At 43.2% G+C, this 20,824-nt stretch overlaps 1 protein-coding gene across 3 annotated transcripts in view; it reads right to left on the bottom strand.

The window, feature by feature from the left end:
* The window catches only part of septin9b (septin 9b), a gene marked incomplete at its 5' end in the record, with an annotated part of 109,206 nt that overhangs the window by 34,818 nt on the left and 53,564 nt on the right, over nt 1-20,824 (bottom strand). The window contains one exon of one of the 3 annotated variants that reach the window (XM_080721134.1): nt 20,671-20,797. The exons of the other annotated variants lie outside the window; for them this stretch is intronic. Coding sequence (XP_080577260.1) covers nt 20,671-20,722 — 52 coding nt within the window. Of the gene's footprint in view, nt 1-20,670; nt 20,798-20,824 lie in introns of those variants that run through there. 3 annotated transcript variants of the gene reach the window in all.

The following is a 20,824-nucleotide window of genomic DNA, read 5'->3' on the forward strand; positions in this document are numbered from 1 at the left end:
TTAGTTCTGATGAGCCATGTCTCTTCAGTAGTGTGGTTGGTGTGCATAGGAAACTGGTATGCAGGGGCGTCACAAGGGGTAGGAAAGTGGGACTGAGTTACTAGGGCCCAAGGTGGAGGGGCCCTATAGTAACTTTAGCTATTGAAAAATAGCAGATATACAAGCTCACAGCGCGGCTGCGAGCTTGTAGATCTGCTATTTTTGAAAAGTTGTGAAATTTTGCACAAATCTTTGAATATATGTCTTTTTTAAGTGAACATTTTGCTTCTGGGGGATCCCTGGAACTAAATATTTTGAGATGGGGGGGTCCTTCACATGAAAAGGTTTGAGCATCACTGACATGGAAACATAGGTTTCTTGGCACACATTTTCACGATTTTTCAAAAATAGCAGATCTACAAGCTCGCAGCGCGGCACTCGGTGCCGCGCTGTGAGCTTGTAGATCTGCTATTTTTCAATAGTTAACATTCATGGGGGGCCCGCAGTGAATCCTTGTACCCAGGGCCCAGAATTTGGTGTGACGCCCCTGCTGGTATGTGTGGGATTCTGGACTTCCTTAACTTTTCTGCAGTCCTCCTACCCTACTGATCACACAATTTAGCCATTGAGAGGCAGGCACGTGTACTGCACACGTAGACATCAAAGGGGGCTTGAGCCCCTGCCCTTTTATCCGTCTGTAAAAAAAGTGCCCTCTCCAGACTGTGAATACAGTTTTTACTATGGTGAAATAAATGCAAATGCCCTCTTTCCATGCCATACCTGAAGGCAGGATTCAAGAGAATTGCCTTGTCCAAACTCTCCTGAACTTGAATGCAGCATCTTATGTTGAAAGAATTGCCCTCTCTGCGTAGAAATCCATGCCGTTATGCCACATTTCCAGTATTGACTTGATTATACTTAGTTCAGTGTGGTATCAACTTACTCGGCTATTTACTATTTACTCGGCTATTTTCGGTGCTTGTCAGTATTGACTTGATTATACTTAGTTCAGTGTGGTATCAACTTACTCGGCTATTTACTATTTACTCGGCTATTTTCGGTGCTTGACAAGCACCGAAAATAGCCGACCTCCAAGGTCGATCATTTCACCATAAAAGACCCTTTAGAAATGTCAGCCCCTGCCTCTCTAACATTCTCTGCACGTCCCTGTTGAGAGGAGTCCAACTCTCACAAACTTGCGGCAGTACTGGTGCTTCACTGCAGCGCTGATTCACCTCCAAGAGGAAGAATCGGTTGGAAAGTCCTGCAATGTTTTCCTGGAAAAATGTAGGGTGGGGAAACTTGTACTATGGCTACCACTTTATTCTCTTCTGTTCATATCCTCACACTGCTGTATTAACAGAGGCAAAATGTAGATTGGTAGCAAAAAGTTGTGTTGTGAGCCTCGCCTGTCTGTGTGGACCGCGACAGGTACAAGGATACAGTACACACAGACACATTAGTGAAATGTATATACAGATAAAGAGCATACATGTTCATTGTAATTACCATTGATAGGTAATGATTGGAAAATATACCCCACTTGCAACAGTATACACAGGCAAATACACTGGCCATCTGGCCAGTGATGTATATCGGACTAGTTACCCATATGGAGATCCATGTACTGTATATAGTACATCCTTTTATGCCCATACATGATCCCTGCTGAACCAGCCACACAGATATGAGCTTAATAAAGTCTTCCTCCATATATGGGCATTCCCATATGAAGTCCATGTTAGATATGGGCTTAATATTGATGACATCAGGGATCTCCATTATGGGCATAAAAGGTATTCTGTTAAAGTGGTTCCCATCACAACATACAATATATTTTATGCCCATACATGGAGATCCCTATCTGAACCAGCCACACAGATATGGGCCATGTCTTGGCCATCTGGCCAGTGATATATATCGATGACATCAGAGATCTTCATATAAAGGCATAAAAGGGATTCTGGGGAATACCCAAATATGGACTTTTACATAGGTGATGTCACCTGTGATATCACAGTGATGTGTCAAGGGAACCAACCCATAGACTGTAAAAATGTGTACACACACGGCTTCATGTCTACATGTAGACGTTCGGTCGCAATAAACAACATGTGATATAACTACAGCAATAACATCATCTAATAATAGTATGACATGACAAAAAATCCTACCACAGCCATGGACAAGCTATCCTTCAACTTGAAATCACTCCCTAAGTACTTTTACTTATGTTGTTGAAAAGATTTCATATTGAAAACTTTTCATTGAAGAAACTGTGTTTCTACTCAAAAGTTTTTATTACAGCGTCAGCGTCCATGTCAACCTTTTGCCTCTCTGAACATAAAGTACTGTATATGTCTAAAGCCGTGGTGGAGCGGTTCCACTGGGGATTTGAGCTATGGGAGAACGAGCCATCACATCTGTTCTTCCGTTCCCACCACATCGTAACTGACAGCTCTTAAATGCTGTCTGCATTTTTTAGAAGGCACACTTCCCATGAGGTGAAATCCCTGAATCCCTAACCTGGAGAAGTCAAACTGACCATGCTCCTTTTAAAACTTCCCTGCTCTCATTTCCCATGTGAGAGTGTGTTTTGAAAAGGTATGTGTTTGTACACGACACAACTACACAGTATGGCCTGATGTCTACAGTTCAGTTGCATGCCGGTGTCACATCGGAAATAGATCTACAAACTCAGAGCTTATTAGATTGTCTGTTTTCTTTTTATTAAGATATTTTTGGGGGTCTTTTTGCCTAATTGATAGTATAGCAGGTAGACAGAAAACAGGGAAAGAGATGAGTGACATGCAGCAAAGGCCGTCAGGATTGGGACTCAAACCCACAACGTGCTGTCAGGCATAAGAGCCAATGTGGTATGCGCCTGGGCCGCTAGGCCAGTGGGCGCCCCCAGATTTCCAATATGCGATAAGATGCACAGCAAACTATAAATCAGGCATACTGTATTTGTACATGTGTCACTTGTCTGCCCGTCTCACTCTCTCTCTCTCTCTCTCCCTCTCTTCTATCCCCGTCTCATGTGTCTCTCTCTCGCTCCCTCTGTGTTCACAGAAGGTGGTCTTTTTTCCATTGGCCCTCTGAGGAGGAAGCAATCGTTAAGTTTTATGCCCACTGCTGTCTGCAAGAGATAGATGTAGAGAAAAGAGCTGACTGACAGACATACAGTAAGGGCATTACATTCCGCTAGGCTAATGGATCTACTAGTCTAGTAGGCATGTGCACAATATAATATCACGTCAAACTTTATGGGGCCGTTTTATGGATGCAGCAGCACTTTTCAAAATGCTTCCTCCTCAGCCAGTGAACTAAATTAATAACCAACTTAAACACTTATTCTCTTTTCTTCAGGGCCCTGGTCAAGACATTTTAATCTTACTCTTTTAAATCCTTAAATGACCTCTGTAAGATCAAGGGCTTCTTTTCCTGGAACAGGAAGACAAAACAGAGCATTAAAACTTACAGTACTTCGGGGGAAACTGATCTGAATACCAGTCATGACCTGCTGGATTGTGCAGCAGGTTTGAAACTGACATCGAGACCTTAAAAACCTTTTCTTTGTGCCTCCAATACAAGTACTTTACTAAATTATACAATATCGGGTCTGTGTACACTTCCAACCTGGGTGTCCCCATTTTTTGGAATGCCATTATAGCGGATTTGTTGGGGAAAAAAACACATTTTAAAATAGGGTTAAAAGGTAGCACAGTCCACTGACATACTGTATAAGAATGTGGAATGTTTACGGTAGGCAGTTTCAGGGTGATGGAGGTTGAAAGGAGTAGTAGAGAGGATGATGGCTTGGGGCTATAATGTCTATCCAAGAGGAAATCCCTCTCAGTCATCCATCCACTACTTTGAAACCAAAGGAACTTGCTGAGTAAAAAGCCTGACACGTCTCTCAAACAATCCTCTGCTTTGTAGTTTGTGAAGTTGATGGCGGCCGACGAGTACAGCTGACAGATGGCAAGACAGACAGACATACGAAACATGCACGCACGCGCAAACCAACGCGCACAAGCGCACACACAGAAACCGGCACTTCAGAGGAAGAATGAAGAATGCTACTGGCCAAGTCAATCTTTCAGTAGTGTCACTGGTTTCGGCCCTCGGAGAATGTGACCCCTGTCCTTATGTGGTTCAAAAGCAGATGGTGTTGTCCGCCGTTGAAATACAGCCTTCCTCACAGAGAAACGTCTGTTTAACACAGATAATGACCCGTCCCAAAACACACCTAAACAGACAGTGACAGAGTGGAGAGAGAGAGAGCTGCAGATGTAGGCAGGGCAGTAGAGAGGGCTGAAGACAGCGGCGGACAGGGGGGCAATTCTACAAAAGTGACAGTTGAGTACACTACAGTAAAGTTGCACAACAAAATCCTGAATGCCAATTTAACTGAGGGAACATACATTCCCAGAGTTCAGTAAACACTCGGGACATTGCAGTGAACACAGTAAAGTCCTCAGTGTTTGCTGATTATAAACCTAAATTCCATTGTTCTGTGTGAGAAGCTTCATTATATCTGGAGAGGGCACAGAAAATCCTCGGCCACTCATTTCAATGAAACTCGCTCACTCAGTGCATACTCCCCTCTTTCTGGGTTTGGGCCCAATGGGTTTGAAACAACTTTGTGTACTCCCTTAGCATAACTTTTGACTGTAATACCAGTACAGTTAACAATCTTGTTAATAGTATTCAACCAATCAATCAATAATGATATCATGGGCCCTTAAACATGTGCACTAGTGTCACAAACTACCTCCATGCGCAAACCTGTGTGAGTCAAGCCCATTTGGTTCCATTTGTACAGACCGAGTTAAATCAACACTGAGGATTTTTTACTGTGTAGAGACAGAATAGTTGAGATCGAAAAAATGTCATCTTTGGCAAGATCGAGAAAACGAGCGGTAGGAGAACGCGCCATTCTTGTGTCAAATGTGGATGTATTATTGTGGTGCAGAGCAGCACTTGTGAGTGCCAGCTGCTTTGGGCAGCCTGCAGTATCGTAGGCCAAGCCAGGGGTGTCGCACCAAATTCTGGGCCCTGGGTACAAGGATTCACTGCGGGGCCCCTGTGCTTTAACTATTGAAAAATAGCAGATATACAAGCTCACAGCGCGGCACCGAGTGCCGCGCTGCGAGCTTGTAGATCTGCTATTTTTGAAAAATTCATGAAAATCTTTGAATATTTCAAATCCTATGTTTTGATGTCAGTGGAGCTCAAACCTTTTCATGTGCAGGACCCCCAAAATGGTATGTATTTGGCCACGGATCCCCATCTCAAAATATTTAGTTCCAGGGACCCCCCAGAAGCAAAATTTCAAAAATAGCAGACCTATAAGCTCGCAGCGCGGCACTCGGTGCCGCGCTGTGAGCTTGTATATCTGCTATTTTTCAATAGCTAAAGTAGAAAATAATTAAGGCCCCTCCAACACCTTGGGCCCCAGTAACTCAGTCCCACTTTCCTACCCCTTGTGACGCCCCTGGGCCAAGCTCCCACAGCCCTAACTCACTGTATACAGTAGTGGACTTTCTGAGAAACGGGGAAGGGAGACTAGGAGGGTCCAGCCACAGGCCTCTCCACACAGCTGCAGAATGGGGAACTGGTGGTATACAGTAGGGCGACGGACAAGCTGTAAATCACACAACCACCAAGAATGAACTGAAGCAGGGAGAAAGGAGTCAGCTAGTTTAAATATGTCAGCGCCCTGCTGAATGCCGTAACACTGCAAAGCCCTGAGTGCTAATTTAAAGCTGCAATGTGTAACCTTTGTCCGGATTCAAGCCTTGGTCTCGACACCAAGATGGAATCCCTGCTTGCCAGGGGAGATATCGCCCTCCACGAGGTTAAGGTCCTATACCTTGAACACCAAGGTATCAATGTCTGGGAAAGCATGGAGACCTCTTATAACCACTGCAGCAGATGTGTTATTGTCTCCACCAGCCGAAGGCTGAGGGAGAGTATGTTTTCCCCTCCGTCCGTCCGTCCGTCCGTCCGTCCGTCCGTCCGTCCGTCCTCGCAGTTTGTGAGCGCCTAATCTCAGTCGCCGTTGGCCCGATCGCTGCCAAAGTGAGCACACACATTCCCTGGATGCCAATCTAGAACCTCTACCCTAAATTTTTTAAATGGGCCTTTTCTAGCGCCACCTAGTGGCCGATGTTCGCAAAACACATTTCTGTGCAGTACTCTTACAGATTTTGTCCAAAAATCATACAAATCGGTAGGCAGTATCGACACGGATCTGTCCGATTTTGCATATTCCATCCTGATTGGCTAAGATTGGCTTCCAAAGTTTGTAGGATCGAGCCGTTTGGAACAAAATGCCTCAAATCACAAACGCAAAGTGCGATTATCATGAAATCGCGCACACACGTTCCCACTAGGCCGAGGAAGAAATGCCACTTATTTTTTTTTAAATCAGCCTCATGTCTGATGTCATATCTCCTTGGAGTAGCGATTAATATATTTTTCTTTTTACTGTCATTCCACTTGAACCAAAGGTGTGAACTACAAATTATTACTTTACTTTGGATCTCAACACATAAAGCGCCACTCGAGATTGAGTTAACATGCTGGCTTCTTTACTTTCTTTACTCTCCCTAATCTCTTAACTCTTTTCTTTTTTCTTATCTTTCATCTTTCTCTTTCTCTCTTTAGCTTTGGGGGGTAGGGGTATAGAGTAGTTGGGGAAAAGGGAAAAAAAAAGAAAAACCACAAAGAAAGCACCAACCTTACGTTAAGAACAATTCATGACTTTTAAGAAACGAACATACTTACTTGCTCAGTGTGATTTACTTGAAGATACAATGAAGATACAATGTATTGTATGTATGATATGTGAAACTGTGAATTGATGGCTATGTGAGAAATTTGTGGAATAAAGTTTATATAAAAAAAAAAAAAAATCAGCCTCATGGTGGCGCTATAACAGGCCGATTTGTGGTTTTACCTATAACTCCACCGATCAGTTTCAAACTTTGCAAGCACACTCCCTAGAAGCTAAGGATAAACCTTTGCCCTGCATTTTTCACATAAGCCTTTTATAGCGCCACCTTTGGGCCGACTTATGTAAAACACATTTTTGGATATTACTCCTTGAGATTTTATCCAAAAATCACGCAAATCGGTACACAGTATCTCTATAGTCATGTGATCAAGTCCGATCCGTCTGATATTTCATATGCCATCCTGATTGGCTAATATTAGCTTCCAAAGTTTGCCTGGTGGAGACCTGTGCTCGGAAGAGCACTGCTTCTAGTTTATTTTGTATTGACATGTTCTACCACATAGAGTGGTTAAGTAAGATCTATTCATTAAAATAGGTTTTCAGGTTGCAGCTTTAACCGTTTACAGGTCAGGTTCTTTATTACACCATCAGAGTGAAAGTAACACTCAGGGTGTTGCACTGGCGGTGTTTTATAATGAGAAGTGATCAAAAAGCTTTGCGCTACTCAGAGCTAAAGTAAGCTAGGTGGTTCATTTCCTATCAAGACATGCCAATTAGCTGCACATAAAACGCGCCTCTAATTATGTCTTTATTATTTTCCGCCGTTTTACTTTTAACACATTTTTAGGGTGTGGAAATGAATAGCAATTACAATCACTCTGAGAAGCCAAAAAAAAAAACAGCCACAGAAGTCAAATTAGTATTCGTTTGGAAGTCTTAATGGGGAGCGAAGGAGAGAGAGAAAAAGGCTTGCAGATGCTGGGAAACTTCATCAAACTATTGTTCATGTTCATTCTGTGTGGTCAGTGCAGAAGTGCCTGTGACCAAAAGGTGCTGCTTCACAACAGAAATGACACCCTACAGATATATAATAAGCTATCCAGGCCTAATGCAGGCCTGTGCATCCATCCCCAGTGTGAACCTAAACATAGTGGGAGTGTTTATCACATAAATTCACTGATGTTTAAACACGTCCAACCTGGCATGTCAATGATGTCAGGCAAAAAAAAAATCTTCAAAGATTTTCAACACACCATCGTACAACTATATAAAACAAATAGCTTAAAGGGCTCGTTCACACCCAAATTACTTTTTTCTATCGATTACTCACCCCATGCAGAGATTGCAGACATGAATTCATGGATATCTTTGTGTTTTTGTCGCATTCCTAAGCTAATAATTTGAGGAGACTCTTTGTGTCTCCATTGAGAACAAAGCAGGGTCTTTGTGTCTCCATAGGGAAATCAAATTACTGGCTTAGGAATCCGACAAAAAACTAAACGATATCCATGAATTCAAGTTTCCATGGGGGCGAGTAATCAATCGTGAACAATCCCTTTAAGTTGTTCATTGTTTTTGTGCCATTCATGTAATGAACATATGAGAGACATTGCCGGTGTTATTAGTCAATCATTTCTTTGGCATCACTTTGCAGGTTATAGCACAAGTCAAGCTGCAAAGTGGACGCAGCCAGTTGGTTCTTCTAAGGTAAATTAACCGTGTGCCGAGACGCAATTCTACAAGTATTCCATCAACACACTGGAGTCAAAACACTGTGATGGATGAAGCCAGAAGCCTCTGGTGGTGGACACGGCAGGATGGATGATGCAAAACAGCACACAGGTTGCTACAGGCCGTATCCGTACCCTCTCATCCGCTGCCTCTCCTGTCAACACAACGACCTGTCACCTCTGACAGGAAATGACACGTCTGCTTTTCTCCCCTCCGCCCCCTCCTGTGACATACATGTAGATGTAGTAAACAACATCTCTGTTTTCAGCTATAGCTATATACCACATTAAACCACATTATATAATACTCCAACTGTAGGATAATTATACCAGTGGTATACCCCTGATGACAGTGATTCCAAGTGCTTGTCAAGGTGGGCGGTCCCCAGTTCAAATATGATTGGGGGGGGGGGGGGTCTCTGCCTGAAAAGGTTGAGAACCACTGTACTATACAATCGATTTCCGAGGAACAGTCAGTGTGGGCATGTGCCTACCAACCAGGGGGTCTAAGTGGTCATAGCAAGGCATTGACCTCACTATGTTGAGGTAGCCTGGGACACAGTGTTCCATCCATGTTTCTCATGCTGAAACAAATATGTTTAACTTAAATACTAAGACTCTTATTTAAGTGCCCACTTTTGTTTTATCTCCCGTTTATAATGCCAAGAAATAGAAACCTTCCTTTGATGTGAATGGTTCCTTGACTAATCGTGCCATGACATGCACCTACTGTATATTGAAGCTGAGTTGAGTTGTGTGCAGTTGGTCGCTTGTGGTTTAACAATTCTAATGAAGTGTTTATCAATAGAGATTTAATTGCAACTAATTCCATTAGCATGTAAGTAAACAATGGCCGATTCAGTTTTAACTCTCCCCTACTGTGAAGCAATATTGTAATGAAGGTTATTGTAAATCAAATACATAATTAATAGTGTTCAAATCATTCTATGGTAAACAACAGACCACAAGATGACACAGCATATTAGCATCAAAGTGGAATGAACACTGGCCCTACTATAAATGTAAATATTATCCTTTTCCCCCCATTTCTTTGTGAATGTTAATTACATTATTGCCTCTGGTGCCAGAAAAATAAAGCATTTTATGTGGGTTTAATATTTGCTGCCTACTATTAGTCCAAGTGCATCTCTTCAAACAGCTAATATAAAAGATACAGAATGTGTTTGGTCAGTGTCCAAAGGCAACAACACGGGCAGGACATCAAGAACATCTCTGACATCAAAACATCTGAGGAAGACTTGTGTGATGATGATATGATGATGATGTAAGTGGAGCAGTGAAACTCAAGACAACTCTAGCCAATAAATAATACTGTTTGAAAACCATGGTTGGAATATGGAGCGATGCAAATGTTATGACATCAAAACATCCGAGGAAGACTTGTGTGATGATGATATGATGATGATCTAAGTGGAGCAGTGAAACTCAAGACTCTAGCCAATAATACTGGTTGGAAACCATGTTTGGACTATGGAGCGATGCAAATATTAACCACTTAAGCCCCATTTTATACTTCAGCTGTTCGGAAAAGCCAGGGTTAATTAAACAAACTCAAAGATCATATGACCAGAACACAAGGAAGATGTGTGATACAAATACTAAGCTGCCTTACAGGCACAAACAAAGTAATTAAAAATAAGAAAACTACAGTCGGTGAATGAGACAAACATGAGACTTCATGTTCGGTTAAAGCAACTGAAAAGAAGAAAGCAGATGGAGAACGTATTAATCATGCCCCACTGACAATCAGCAATCCCACACAGGAAATCTGGCCACATGCTTCAACTGACCTTGAACTTGGCCACAATGCTCAGATGCTCGAGGATGATTGCCAAAATCAAATAATGTTAAAAATGCTTTGGCATGATAAACGCCTGGCTAGTCCAGTACTGCAAATGGATCAATGTCAGGCGGAAAAAAAAACTCTCCCTGATATGAGGACTGAAAGGCTGAGAGGAAAAGGCAAGGCCAAGGGAGGAGACACATGGACTCGGGGTTACTCTCTGATTGGTCAACACGCTCCCAAATTGATTATACTTGCATGAAGTGGAGCTGAGGACACAATGGAAAAACAGGGGGGAGAAAAGATCTGGGGTGGAGGAGGAGGAGGAGGAGGAGGATATAAGGGAGTGAAGAAGGAGTGAGTGAGAGAGAGGGGGTGAAGCTGACCCCCCAAACTCTCCCAGACAGCTGAACAATGGAACTGGAGACAGAGAGGAGAGGAGAGGAGAGGAGAAGGGTGGGGGGAGAGAACGAGTTTAAGAAGTGTTCAGAAGTGTTCAGAACTCCTGCCAAAAGACTCACGCTCTCTCTCTCTCGTATACCTCTCAGCTCTCTACGCACACACACACACTCACTCACACAACTGGCAAACTAACTAACTTTCTCGCAAGGCAAACGCAGCCAAAAGAACAGCAATCCATCTTTCTCCCTTTTAGAGCTCAGTGAAATCAGTCATGTCTCACTGCGCGCAACAGAGAGAGAGAGAGAGAAACACACAGAAGAAAGACACGGCCAAAACATGATCAGTCACACACTGCAAAACATGAAAATAGACAACTCACCCAGCCCTTCCCTGTTCTGTTCTTTTCTTTTCTCTTTCTCTTCCTCCCTCACTCTCTTCCTCTCTCTCTCAATCACACTTCCAGCTGGAGGGGCTGTGTCTGCTTGCTGGTGTAGTGGCCACGCCCCCACAGCCTGGGTCATGTGACTAGCCCCCCAGTGGCTAGCAGGCATTCGGGCGGCCACACCCCTCATTCATAGAAAGTGAAAGGAGAGCATTGTGCATGTATGTAGCAGGCAATAATAATCTATATGTGCTACTATCTATGTGCATGCAGCTAAAGCTAAATGAACGCAGAAGTAGATAGTAGAGTGTGTGTGTGTGTGTGTGTGTGTGTGTGTGTGTGTGTGTGTGTGTGTGTGTGTGTGTGTGTGTGTGTGTGTGTGTGTGTGTGTACACAGTATGTGTGCACTGCATGCTATCAGCATAACATAACTGATCTGAACATATCTGAAACTCAATGTGACTGAATGAGAAATACTAGAATTTGTTTGTTTGCTTCCATGCTGTGTGTATTTGTACAAGAGGAAAGAGGCAATATCCTCTGCATGGTTGTGTGTGTGTGTGTGTGTGTGTGTGTGTGTGTGTGTGTGTGTGTGTGTGTGTGTGTGTGTGTGTGTGTGCGTGTGTGTGTGTGTGTGTGTGTGTGTGTGTGTGTGTGTGTGTGTGAGACTGAAAAGTACTGCTCATCGCATCACTTCCCTTAATACTATTTCCTGCAGGGTCCTCTCTCTCTCTCTCTCTCTCTCTCACACACACACACACACACACACACACACACACACACACACACACACACACACACACACAGTCCCTCCAACTCCCTCGAACCCATCCCGTTATGGCTGACTCAGAGCCATGACTAATGGACAGACTGCCCTACAGTTTTACAGGGTAAAAAAAGGTTCTATGATAGAATCCTCAATGAGTTTAAATATCTACATTTACTTTAGTATTTTATGCATAGGCTGGCCAAAAGCAGGAGGTGGACTGTCACCATTGTCACAATTAAAAACATAACGTCATGTTTATGATGTCTACCCATCTATACTATAATTTTGCGACAAATCGTATGCTGTATAATAGCATTTTTATGGTGTATCTATATCTATTTAGCCTACAGTACCTTTTGTGACCACACATGTTAAGGGAGGGGCGCTGTTGTTCAGGCCATGCACAATCACACACAAACCCACAGACCACACACACACACACACACACACACACGGGGGGGGGCGAGTGTGTGTGTGTGCAGGCGGGCAGGCGGGCGGGCGGGCGGGCGGGGGGGGGGGGGGGGGACCACAGTATCTCTGTAGCCATTAACGTATCCTACATATTATCATGCAAGCACCAGTTAAAGTTACTTTCCATCCCTCATCCCTCATCCCACATCCCATAACCCAGACACTGCACATCATTTCGGAGCTCATATCTTTGAACGGGTAAGGGCTAGTCTATACTATAATTTTGCGAATGTCTGAGTGAGTGAGTGAGTGAGTGAGTGAGTGTCTGTCTGTCTGTCACAGCGTTTCTCCTCGGTGGCTGGAGCAATTGATCTGAAATCGCATCACCATAAGCATATGAACACACCTGACATAACTGTGAAGCCCGTTTGTCAATTTCACAAATCGTATGCTGTATATTAGCATTTTTATGGTGTATCTACTATCAATTCTGCATCTAGCATGAGGCACATCTATTCTGCATCTAGCTTGAGGCAAAATGTTTAACCAGCTCTGTGTGTGTGTGTGTGTGTGTGTGTGTGTGTGTGTGTGTGTGTGTGTGTGTGTGTGTGTGTGCAGGCAGGCGGGTGTGTGTGCAGGCGGGGGGGGGGGGGGGGGGGGGGGGGGGAACAGTATCTCTGTAGCCATTAAACGAAACGGGTTTCTTACATTGATGCTCCTACATCATGCAAGCACCAGTTAAAGTTACTTTCCATCCCTCATATACTGTGTGCACAGTGCACATCCCATAACCCACACACTGCACATCATTTTGGAGCTCATATCTTTGAACGGGTAAGGGCTAGTTTACATTAACAGACTGGACAGTATTCAGTCAAAAACAGGTAAGCTGGCCCGGACCACTGGCCTATAGCACTTTAGGCTCTGATAGCCCGACGACCTTTGCTGCGCGTCTCTCCCCGTCTCTCTTTCCCTCCTGCCTCTCCATCTTGACTTGAAACTATCAATAAAGGCAGAAAAGCCAAAAGAAAAAAACCCAGTTTGAAGTGAGCGGTGCATTTGAGCAGTTCATTTCAATAAGCTACTGTATATGAATTCTTATGTTGTCCATTAACTTCAAGTGTTGGAGCGGTACTGACTATATTGCGGTACTCGACTCCCCACGCACACGTGACTGTCAACGCGCATTTTAATGCCCGGACACCGTTTCCCCACTGAAGGAAAATTCGGTCTGGATGGGTGGAATATACCATTTGAATCGGAATATTATTATATTCAGGTTCCATGTAAACAGTTGGGTCTGAATCTCTGTTCGGAATGAGTTCATTCTGAATGAATACTTATTGTCCGATGTAACCAGGGCCATTTATACGGGCAAAGGGACCTACACACAAAGCCACGTATTATTGGGAGCGGCAAGCACTGCTCAAAAACAGTTAGGCTATGAACATGGTACTAAGACACTGCCTTCAAAATACATAGAAGGATATTCAGACATTCCCATTTGACTGGCATTCTTGTTAAAACAATAGTTGAACCCTATAGCATCCCTATTCAGTAGGAACATTTAGAATCAGAAGAACACTTGTCGATTGGCTGTTTTCCATCAAGATATTTAGTGTATCCCACGGGAATACGGTCAACTAAGCATAGGATTAAAGTGTTTAAAACAAACATGCTAGTAGGTTGAAACAAACAACATCAGTGAGCACGGAAAAAGCTGAAAGCTGCCTGTCTGAAGAAACTCAGTCTGTGGTGCAGTCCTCTTTAGTAGGCCTATGCTCTTTATTGACAACATTAACCGCTTAAGCCCTATACTGTACTTCATCGTACGACACATACATTAGCCAAAGTAATCGACCTACAAGCTTGCAATGTGCTGCGTTGCAATGCGTCGCCAGGTTCAGAATGGTTAACCCCCAAAAACAGCATCTACAGTATAATGTTTAGGCCTACTCTGGATGTGTGTTTGTTTTGATGAGTGCTGTGTCACAGATACCGAAATAACTAGCAGCAGCACCACGGTAGAAACCAGATATAGGCTTAACATTGATGACATCAGGGATCTCAGACTCCATATATGGGCATAAAAGGACGGAATTCATTTGCAACAACCACACTGGTTATCATGAGACTGTCACAATATGTCCATTATGGGCATTCCCAGCAGATATGGGCTTAATATTGATGACATCAGGGACCTCCATATATGGGTGCGTCACACTACACTTGAAAACTGTCTTGGCCATATATGGAGCGTGACATGAGGCGTGACGCACGGACGGACGGACAGACAGACATATGTTGCAGGTTTTCATACTAAATGTGACCTACGTTCGCAATAGAATGGATATAGCAATGCAGTCAATCTATAGTGGCTAAATGAGGAGTATACAGATAGATAGACCTTTCTTGATCCCAGCGGTTATTCTAATCCAGGGGTCTTCAACCAGGGGTCCGGGACCCCTAGGGGGTCCTCAGAGTTACTACAGGGGGTCCTCCAAATCTTTGAGTGATAGAAAGTTTTTTTTCTACTTTTTTATATTAACCACTTGAAGCCTAGTGTCAACTTTAGCCAAAAATAGTAGATCTACAAGCTCACAACGCCTCGCAGCGCTATTTTCGGCAAAGAGCTTTGGTGTAGAGGGGAAAAAGAGCACACTAAGTGGTTAAATATCTGAAAACACAAATTGACATGAATCCAAAATACACTGATGATCGTGCTGTCAAACAATGAAACTATATGGAATCTATGAAAAAGTTGTGGGGGGTCCCTGCTTCATCTCTCACTCAACTAAGGGGTCCTTGGCCTGAAAACGTTGAAGATCCCTGTTCTAATCATAATCTATCACCAGTGGTATACTGTAGATACAGTACATGGTTAATAAGATGTGTGTCAGTCAGGGGCGCAGGAGGCATTTTAAAAGTGAAGGGGACACATCTGGGAGGTATGTGCGCGCGCATAGCGCGCGCGAAAATTTTTGGGGTATCCCCCCCACTTTTGGTGATATCCCCCCCACTTTTGCCCCGAGGAGGGGGGGACATATCCCCTCCACTTGAGCTGAATTACACAGTTGTTTTACGCAGATTTCAAGGCATTTTTTTTTCTTGTTACTGTATCCCCCCCACAGTAACAAGAGGAAACGTAACTTAAAATGTGTTGACAAACGAAATTGCATTTCCATTATGCATCTGTTCAAAGGTACTTACATTGTTGCTTGATTTAAAGAACGACGTTATCGTTTTTTGGTTTTTTGACTGAGAATGATGTGAGACTAGCCTACACACACCAGCAGCAGGTCCAGCACCTGCAATGACGGTCTCCTTCTGCCACTGCCTGCCTGCTTGTCACTATCGCGTTGCATTAATTAAACTCATTCAGAACAGCTGAGCTGAGCTGACTGCACTGCACTGGTGGGACTGTGCCTCTAGAGGGCAGTAATACGCCTTGAAATGAGAACTACTCAGGGCCCAATTAAGAAGGCGGTAATTAACGCCCGTGCTAAGGAGATACCGACTGCCGACGATCGCGTTTGACGCATGAATAACGCTTATTCATGGGTGTGTTTTCATGGAAACGTGTGAGGAAACCGATGGCATGACCGCTGTAGGTACATTCACCAATCAGAAGCTTGTCCGTCATTCCATTTAACTGGCATAAAACCAGAGGATGGGGGGGCTAATGCTTATTCACATATCACAGTGATATCATGCTTGTAAATATCTCACACTCAATAAGGTCTGTTTTATTAGAACCGACATTGTTTGCGTATAGAGAAAAAAAGGCGAGAAAGAGAGAGAGAGAGAGAGAGAGAGAGAGAGAGAGAGAGAGAGAGAGAAGGCTATATTAATATAATACTTTTTTTTGTCACGTCCACATATCTATTTGTCTCTCTCATCTCATGCCAGCGTGTCAGTGTGACATAGGCTGGCCTTGTTGAGTGAACAATGGACGCATAGTGGCCTATTAATTAATAGGCTACGGAACGGCGGCCTCCTGCCAAAAAAAAAGGGAATCTGATGGAACCAGTAGCCTAATTAAACGAAATAAAACATATCCCACCTGATTTAGTTTGATATTGAGTACAGTAATAATAAATACATTTCATTTATTATTTAGAAATTTACATTTGTAAAATTAGACCAAAAATGACAGAGATGTAAAAGAATAGGGCTGTTTAATTACTTAATTCAGCGCCTAGGTAATGGCAGCCAGACGGCTGCTGCATGTCCTTGAACTGTAGCACATAGGCCTACTGTACATGTGTGTGTCCGAAAAAAACATATTTAGACTTAAAAGCTGTCAACATGCCATGTATAGCCTATAGTGCTTCGAGAGCTTTTTTTCTTTTCTTATTTGGCAAAATTGGCATGACGCATCGCGATCAGCGATCACGCATCTATATGAAGCAAAGCAAAACTGCAGATTGATTCCTCATAGATCGGGCAATTATGAAGCGATTTTAAAAATTTAAAGAGCTCCTGAACACTGGAGGGGATATCCCCCCCACCCAAAAAAAGTGGAGGTGTTAATCCCCCCCGTCCCCCCCTACCCCCTGCGCGCATGGTGTCAGTGGAGAGGTTCATTATTTGCCTGTATGTTTTTCCTCCATCAGCGTGCTGACATGTTTTCATAACATTCAGCACAAATGCTTCCTTCCTGTTCAAAGCTGCAGCAGAATCTTAACGTTTGGCTGTGGTTTCCTTTAATTTACCTGTGTGTGTGCGTGCGCACATGCATGCGTGGGAAGGGGTGTGTGTGTGTGTGTGTGCACGTGCATGTCATTTATTGCAAGATGTTTTTTCTTCTCGTTCTAATGTCTACATAAAGTACACTCTAAGAAAGTGTGCATGTACTGTAGCTTTGCATATCACTGTGACCTTTTGTGAACCAGGAAATACTATACGGATAGTAGCAGTGTTACTGAAGTGTTGCTAATTTTAATTGAATATGAAATGCACTTTCTTAAACTTTGTAGAGAACACTCTCAGCATAACACTCAAGAACCTACTGTATACTGAACAGTAGATGGTTGAGACAGAATTAGACGTTTCCTCTCATGTGAATTAGAGATCAAATAAGCCCAATGTCTTATGTGTTATTTAATTAGGCTTACTGAAAAATACCCAAAACTGAACATCTAAATGCCCTGAGATTAGACTTGAATGGTAAGTAAATTTAAATTAGGATTCCAACTTGATGTGATTTACGGTGCCTTGGAGGACACAGAGACACTGTGAGTGTGTGTGTGTGTGTGTGTGTGTGTGTGTGTGTGTGTGTGTGTGTGTGTGTGTGTGTGTGTGTGTGTGTGTGTGTGTGTGCGCGCGTGCGTGCGTGCGTGCGTGCGTGCGTGCGTGCGTGCATGCGTGCGCATGCATTCGCGCGAGAGGGAGACCATGTGAGAGAGAGACCGTCCATGTGTGAATGCGTGTGTATTGGTCTATTCTCATGTACAATCTAACTTCAAACTGTACGATTAAGTTATTTCCGTATTTACAAAATTGTTTGAATTCCACCAGTCGTGGAAAACTGCATGTTTCCTAATAGAGTTCAGGAGACCAGCTGGCAAAGAGCTCTATAGGTCAGACTTGTGACATAGTACTTGTATGCCTGTTAGAAGTACAAGAACTGTTGGCAAAGAGCTCTACGTATAGGTCAAAGATTCTATACCAAACTCCTTGCTCATCCTGTTCACAAACCATGATACTGAAGAAAGCAAGCTTTGACAGATAGAGGAGTTTCCTCGCTCTCAGTGACAAACCCAAAACAGGTAACAATTTGGCTAAGAAGTCATCCATATCAAATGACGAGGCTCCAGGGTTGTTAAGTAACGGATTACATGTAACGGGATTACGTAATCAGATTACAAAAAACTGGTAACTTGTAAAGTCTCAGGTTACATTTTAAAATGTGTAATCTGGATTACAGTAACGGATCTGAATGATGGGGGTTACATGTGGGATTACATTCTCCCTTGCCCTCATCAATTTTACAAATAAATTATAACGCCAAACAATAAAATAATCAAGTCGAATCAACGTGAAGTACTGCCACTTTGTTTAAGTAAAATTCTGTTGTCCTTTTCCTAATTTCATAGGCTCAATATTCTTGTCTAGTTATCAATGGTAAAACTTGTTTTATTTAATTAAAGAGAGTTTTGCTAAACAGTAATCCAAAAGTAACTGAAAGTAACTAGCAGTTACTTTTTAAATTGTGATAATCAGATTACGTTACTGACTACATTTTCTTTGCAAGTAACTTGTAACTGTAGGGGATTCCTTTTTAAAAGTAACCCTAACAACCCTGCGAGGCTCTGATGTAACTAAATATTGCTCTGAATAGCTTTCCTTTGCCTGTTATGAGGGCTGCTTTGTTTCCGGTGGAACCTTCACTAGGTTCCATCACAATCACAGCCGGGGCCAGATAGGTTACGGGAGACTAATAGCCACTAGAGACTGGCGTACCCCACAAGAGGGGAGCTCTGTGATTGGACCAGAGGTCAGGGTTGATTGTGGGAGGCCACCCAATCAGGGAAGAACACATATGGAGAGGATTTCAGAGAGTTACCTCGATGAGTAGAGATGTGATTTATGGCTCTTTGAAGTGAGCCGGATCTCCGTTCAAAAGACTGGCTCGTTTTAGTTGCTAGTTACTTTGTAGATTTTGATTATAATTACAAATCATTTCAACCCTATATACATTTCAGCCATATAAACATTTCTGCTATTTGAAAATAGCCGATCTACAAGCTGACAATGTGTCGCACGCTTGTAGATCTGCTATCTTCTAATGTTTTTTCTACATTTTATTCATTGGAAAACCTGTGAAATGGGACATTCTGCATAATGAGTACTTTTGATACAGTACCAATAGGCTACTTTTGTACTTTTACTCAAGTATAGGCCTACATTTTAAATCCGATGTGGCAGAGTATTTCTACATATCAGTATTGATACTTTTACTTAACTAAAAAAACACAGACTTGGTTGAAAACTGGCGAAGTCCCTGCCCCCCCCCCCCCCCCCCATCAAAACCGGATCCCATCGTTCATTTCAAAGAGCCGTTCAATCGACTCGATTCGTTCGCAAAATGTCCCATCTCTAGTGCAGAGTGACTCATCGACACTGGGGGTGAAATGAGAGCAAAGTAGGGACGGAAGGAAGGAAGGACAGAATAGAAAGTAGGAGGGATGAGGGAGGGAGGGAGGGAGGGGAGTCGAGGGGACAAAATGGAAGGAGGTGAAGGGTGGAAGGGGTACTTGGGGAGAAAAAGAGGATGGGGAAGAGCATTCAAAAAAGAAGAGAAGGGATAAAGCGAAAGAGGAACATCTGGTGGGGTCAGGCTATCTTCAGGGAAGACACGGGTCTGTTACTGACTTCCTGTTGTGTTTTTTTGCTGAGGCTGCTATGCTCCCCTGTGGTGCAAATGGAGACAGCACATGTGTGACTTGGTACAGAGCAGACAGTGATAGAACACGGCTGAAGGTTCATGCCGACATGCTTTAGTATAGCCTCCGCGCGTTACTCTCTCCTCCCACCTTGAGTGGAAATCCCTAGAAATGGGACCTATAAGCACTTAAACAGTATGTACATTACCACGTGTAGCCTGAGCTGTACGCATAATAAATAACCTGTATATGACACTCTATTCATCTACGTTAATTTGCTAGACCCCCGTTTAGCAAAACTGCACCCCAAGGTTACAATAACCCCAACAGTGTTTGCTTTTTTCATCAGCACTTTGCTGCAGTTACAGGCAATACGTTTGCTAATAGCAGCCGTTAAGAAGATAAACTGCAAAGTTTGTGGTCTAACTCTTGTAGGTGTTTTTCTATGGTGTCTATTCCAACTAAGTGTTGTAACTTAAGTCACTGAAGCTTTCCAGCTGGACTACTTATCTCTGGCAACTATCATCAAGGACATGATATAGAAAGGGAAAGAGAGTTATGGGAGGAGAGAGAGACGGGGGAGGGGAGGGGGGTGTCAGAGAAAGAGAGAATGCTTTAATCAATGGCCTGCATAAACTCGACTTGCAGCATTTTTCAGCACAGCCATTTTCTCTAACACAATTCCATAAATCAACATGTTCGTCAGAATTAAACAATGCTACAACTTATGGTGTACAACAACTAAAGACATGTGTGTTTTTCTGTGTGTGCGTGCGTGCGTGCTGCTTAAAAAAAAGACAGATTGAAATCAGGAACCAGTTTTTCGGGAAAAGTAAACAACGTTCCAAAACAACTGCACAGGTTTAGTTCAGTTGAAGTAAGCGCTACGTAAGTGAAATAAAGAATGAAAGTAGACTGAACCAGTGGGAGCTTCTTATCTGAAGAGGATACATCATCACGCCTTCTCTTGATCGCTCTTAATGCAAACCAGTTGTTCCAGATCTATGGTCTGTCTCTCCCACAGGCACACAAGACACCCATAGTGCAGATAGATACTCACAGAGGTCTTCTATCTCATGGCTGTTGTACATGTCACCGCAAGCAGACGCCATCTCTCCTCTATCTCTCACAATCCCTAAAGGCTAGAGTGTTGGCTGAATTTGGAAAGAACTTTCCTGTGCCTTCCCACAACCACTGAGTGCAGCCTGTGTGAC

Source organism: Nannobrachium achirus (assembly GCF_963921795.1).
Source record: "Nannobrachium achirus genome assembly, chromosome: 3".
NCBI lineage: Eukaryota > Metazoa > Chordata > Actinopteri > Myctophiformes > Myctophidae > Nannobrachium > Nannobrachium achirus.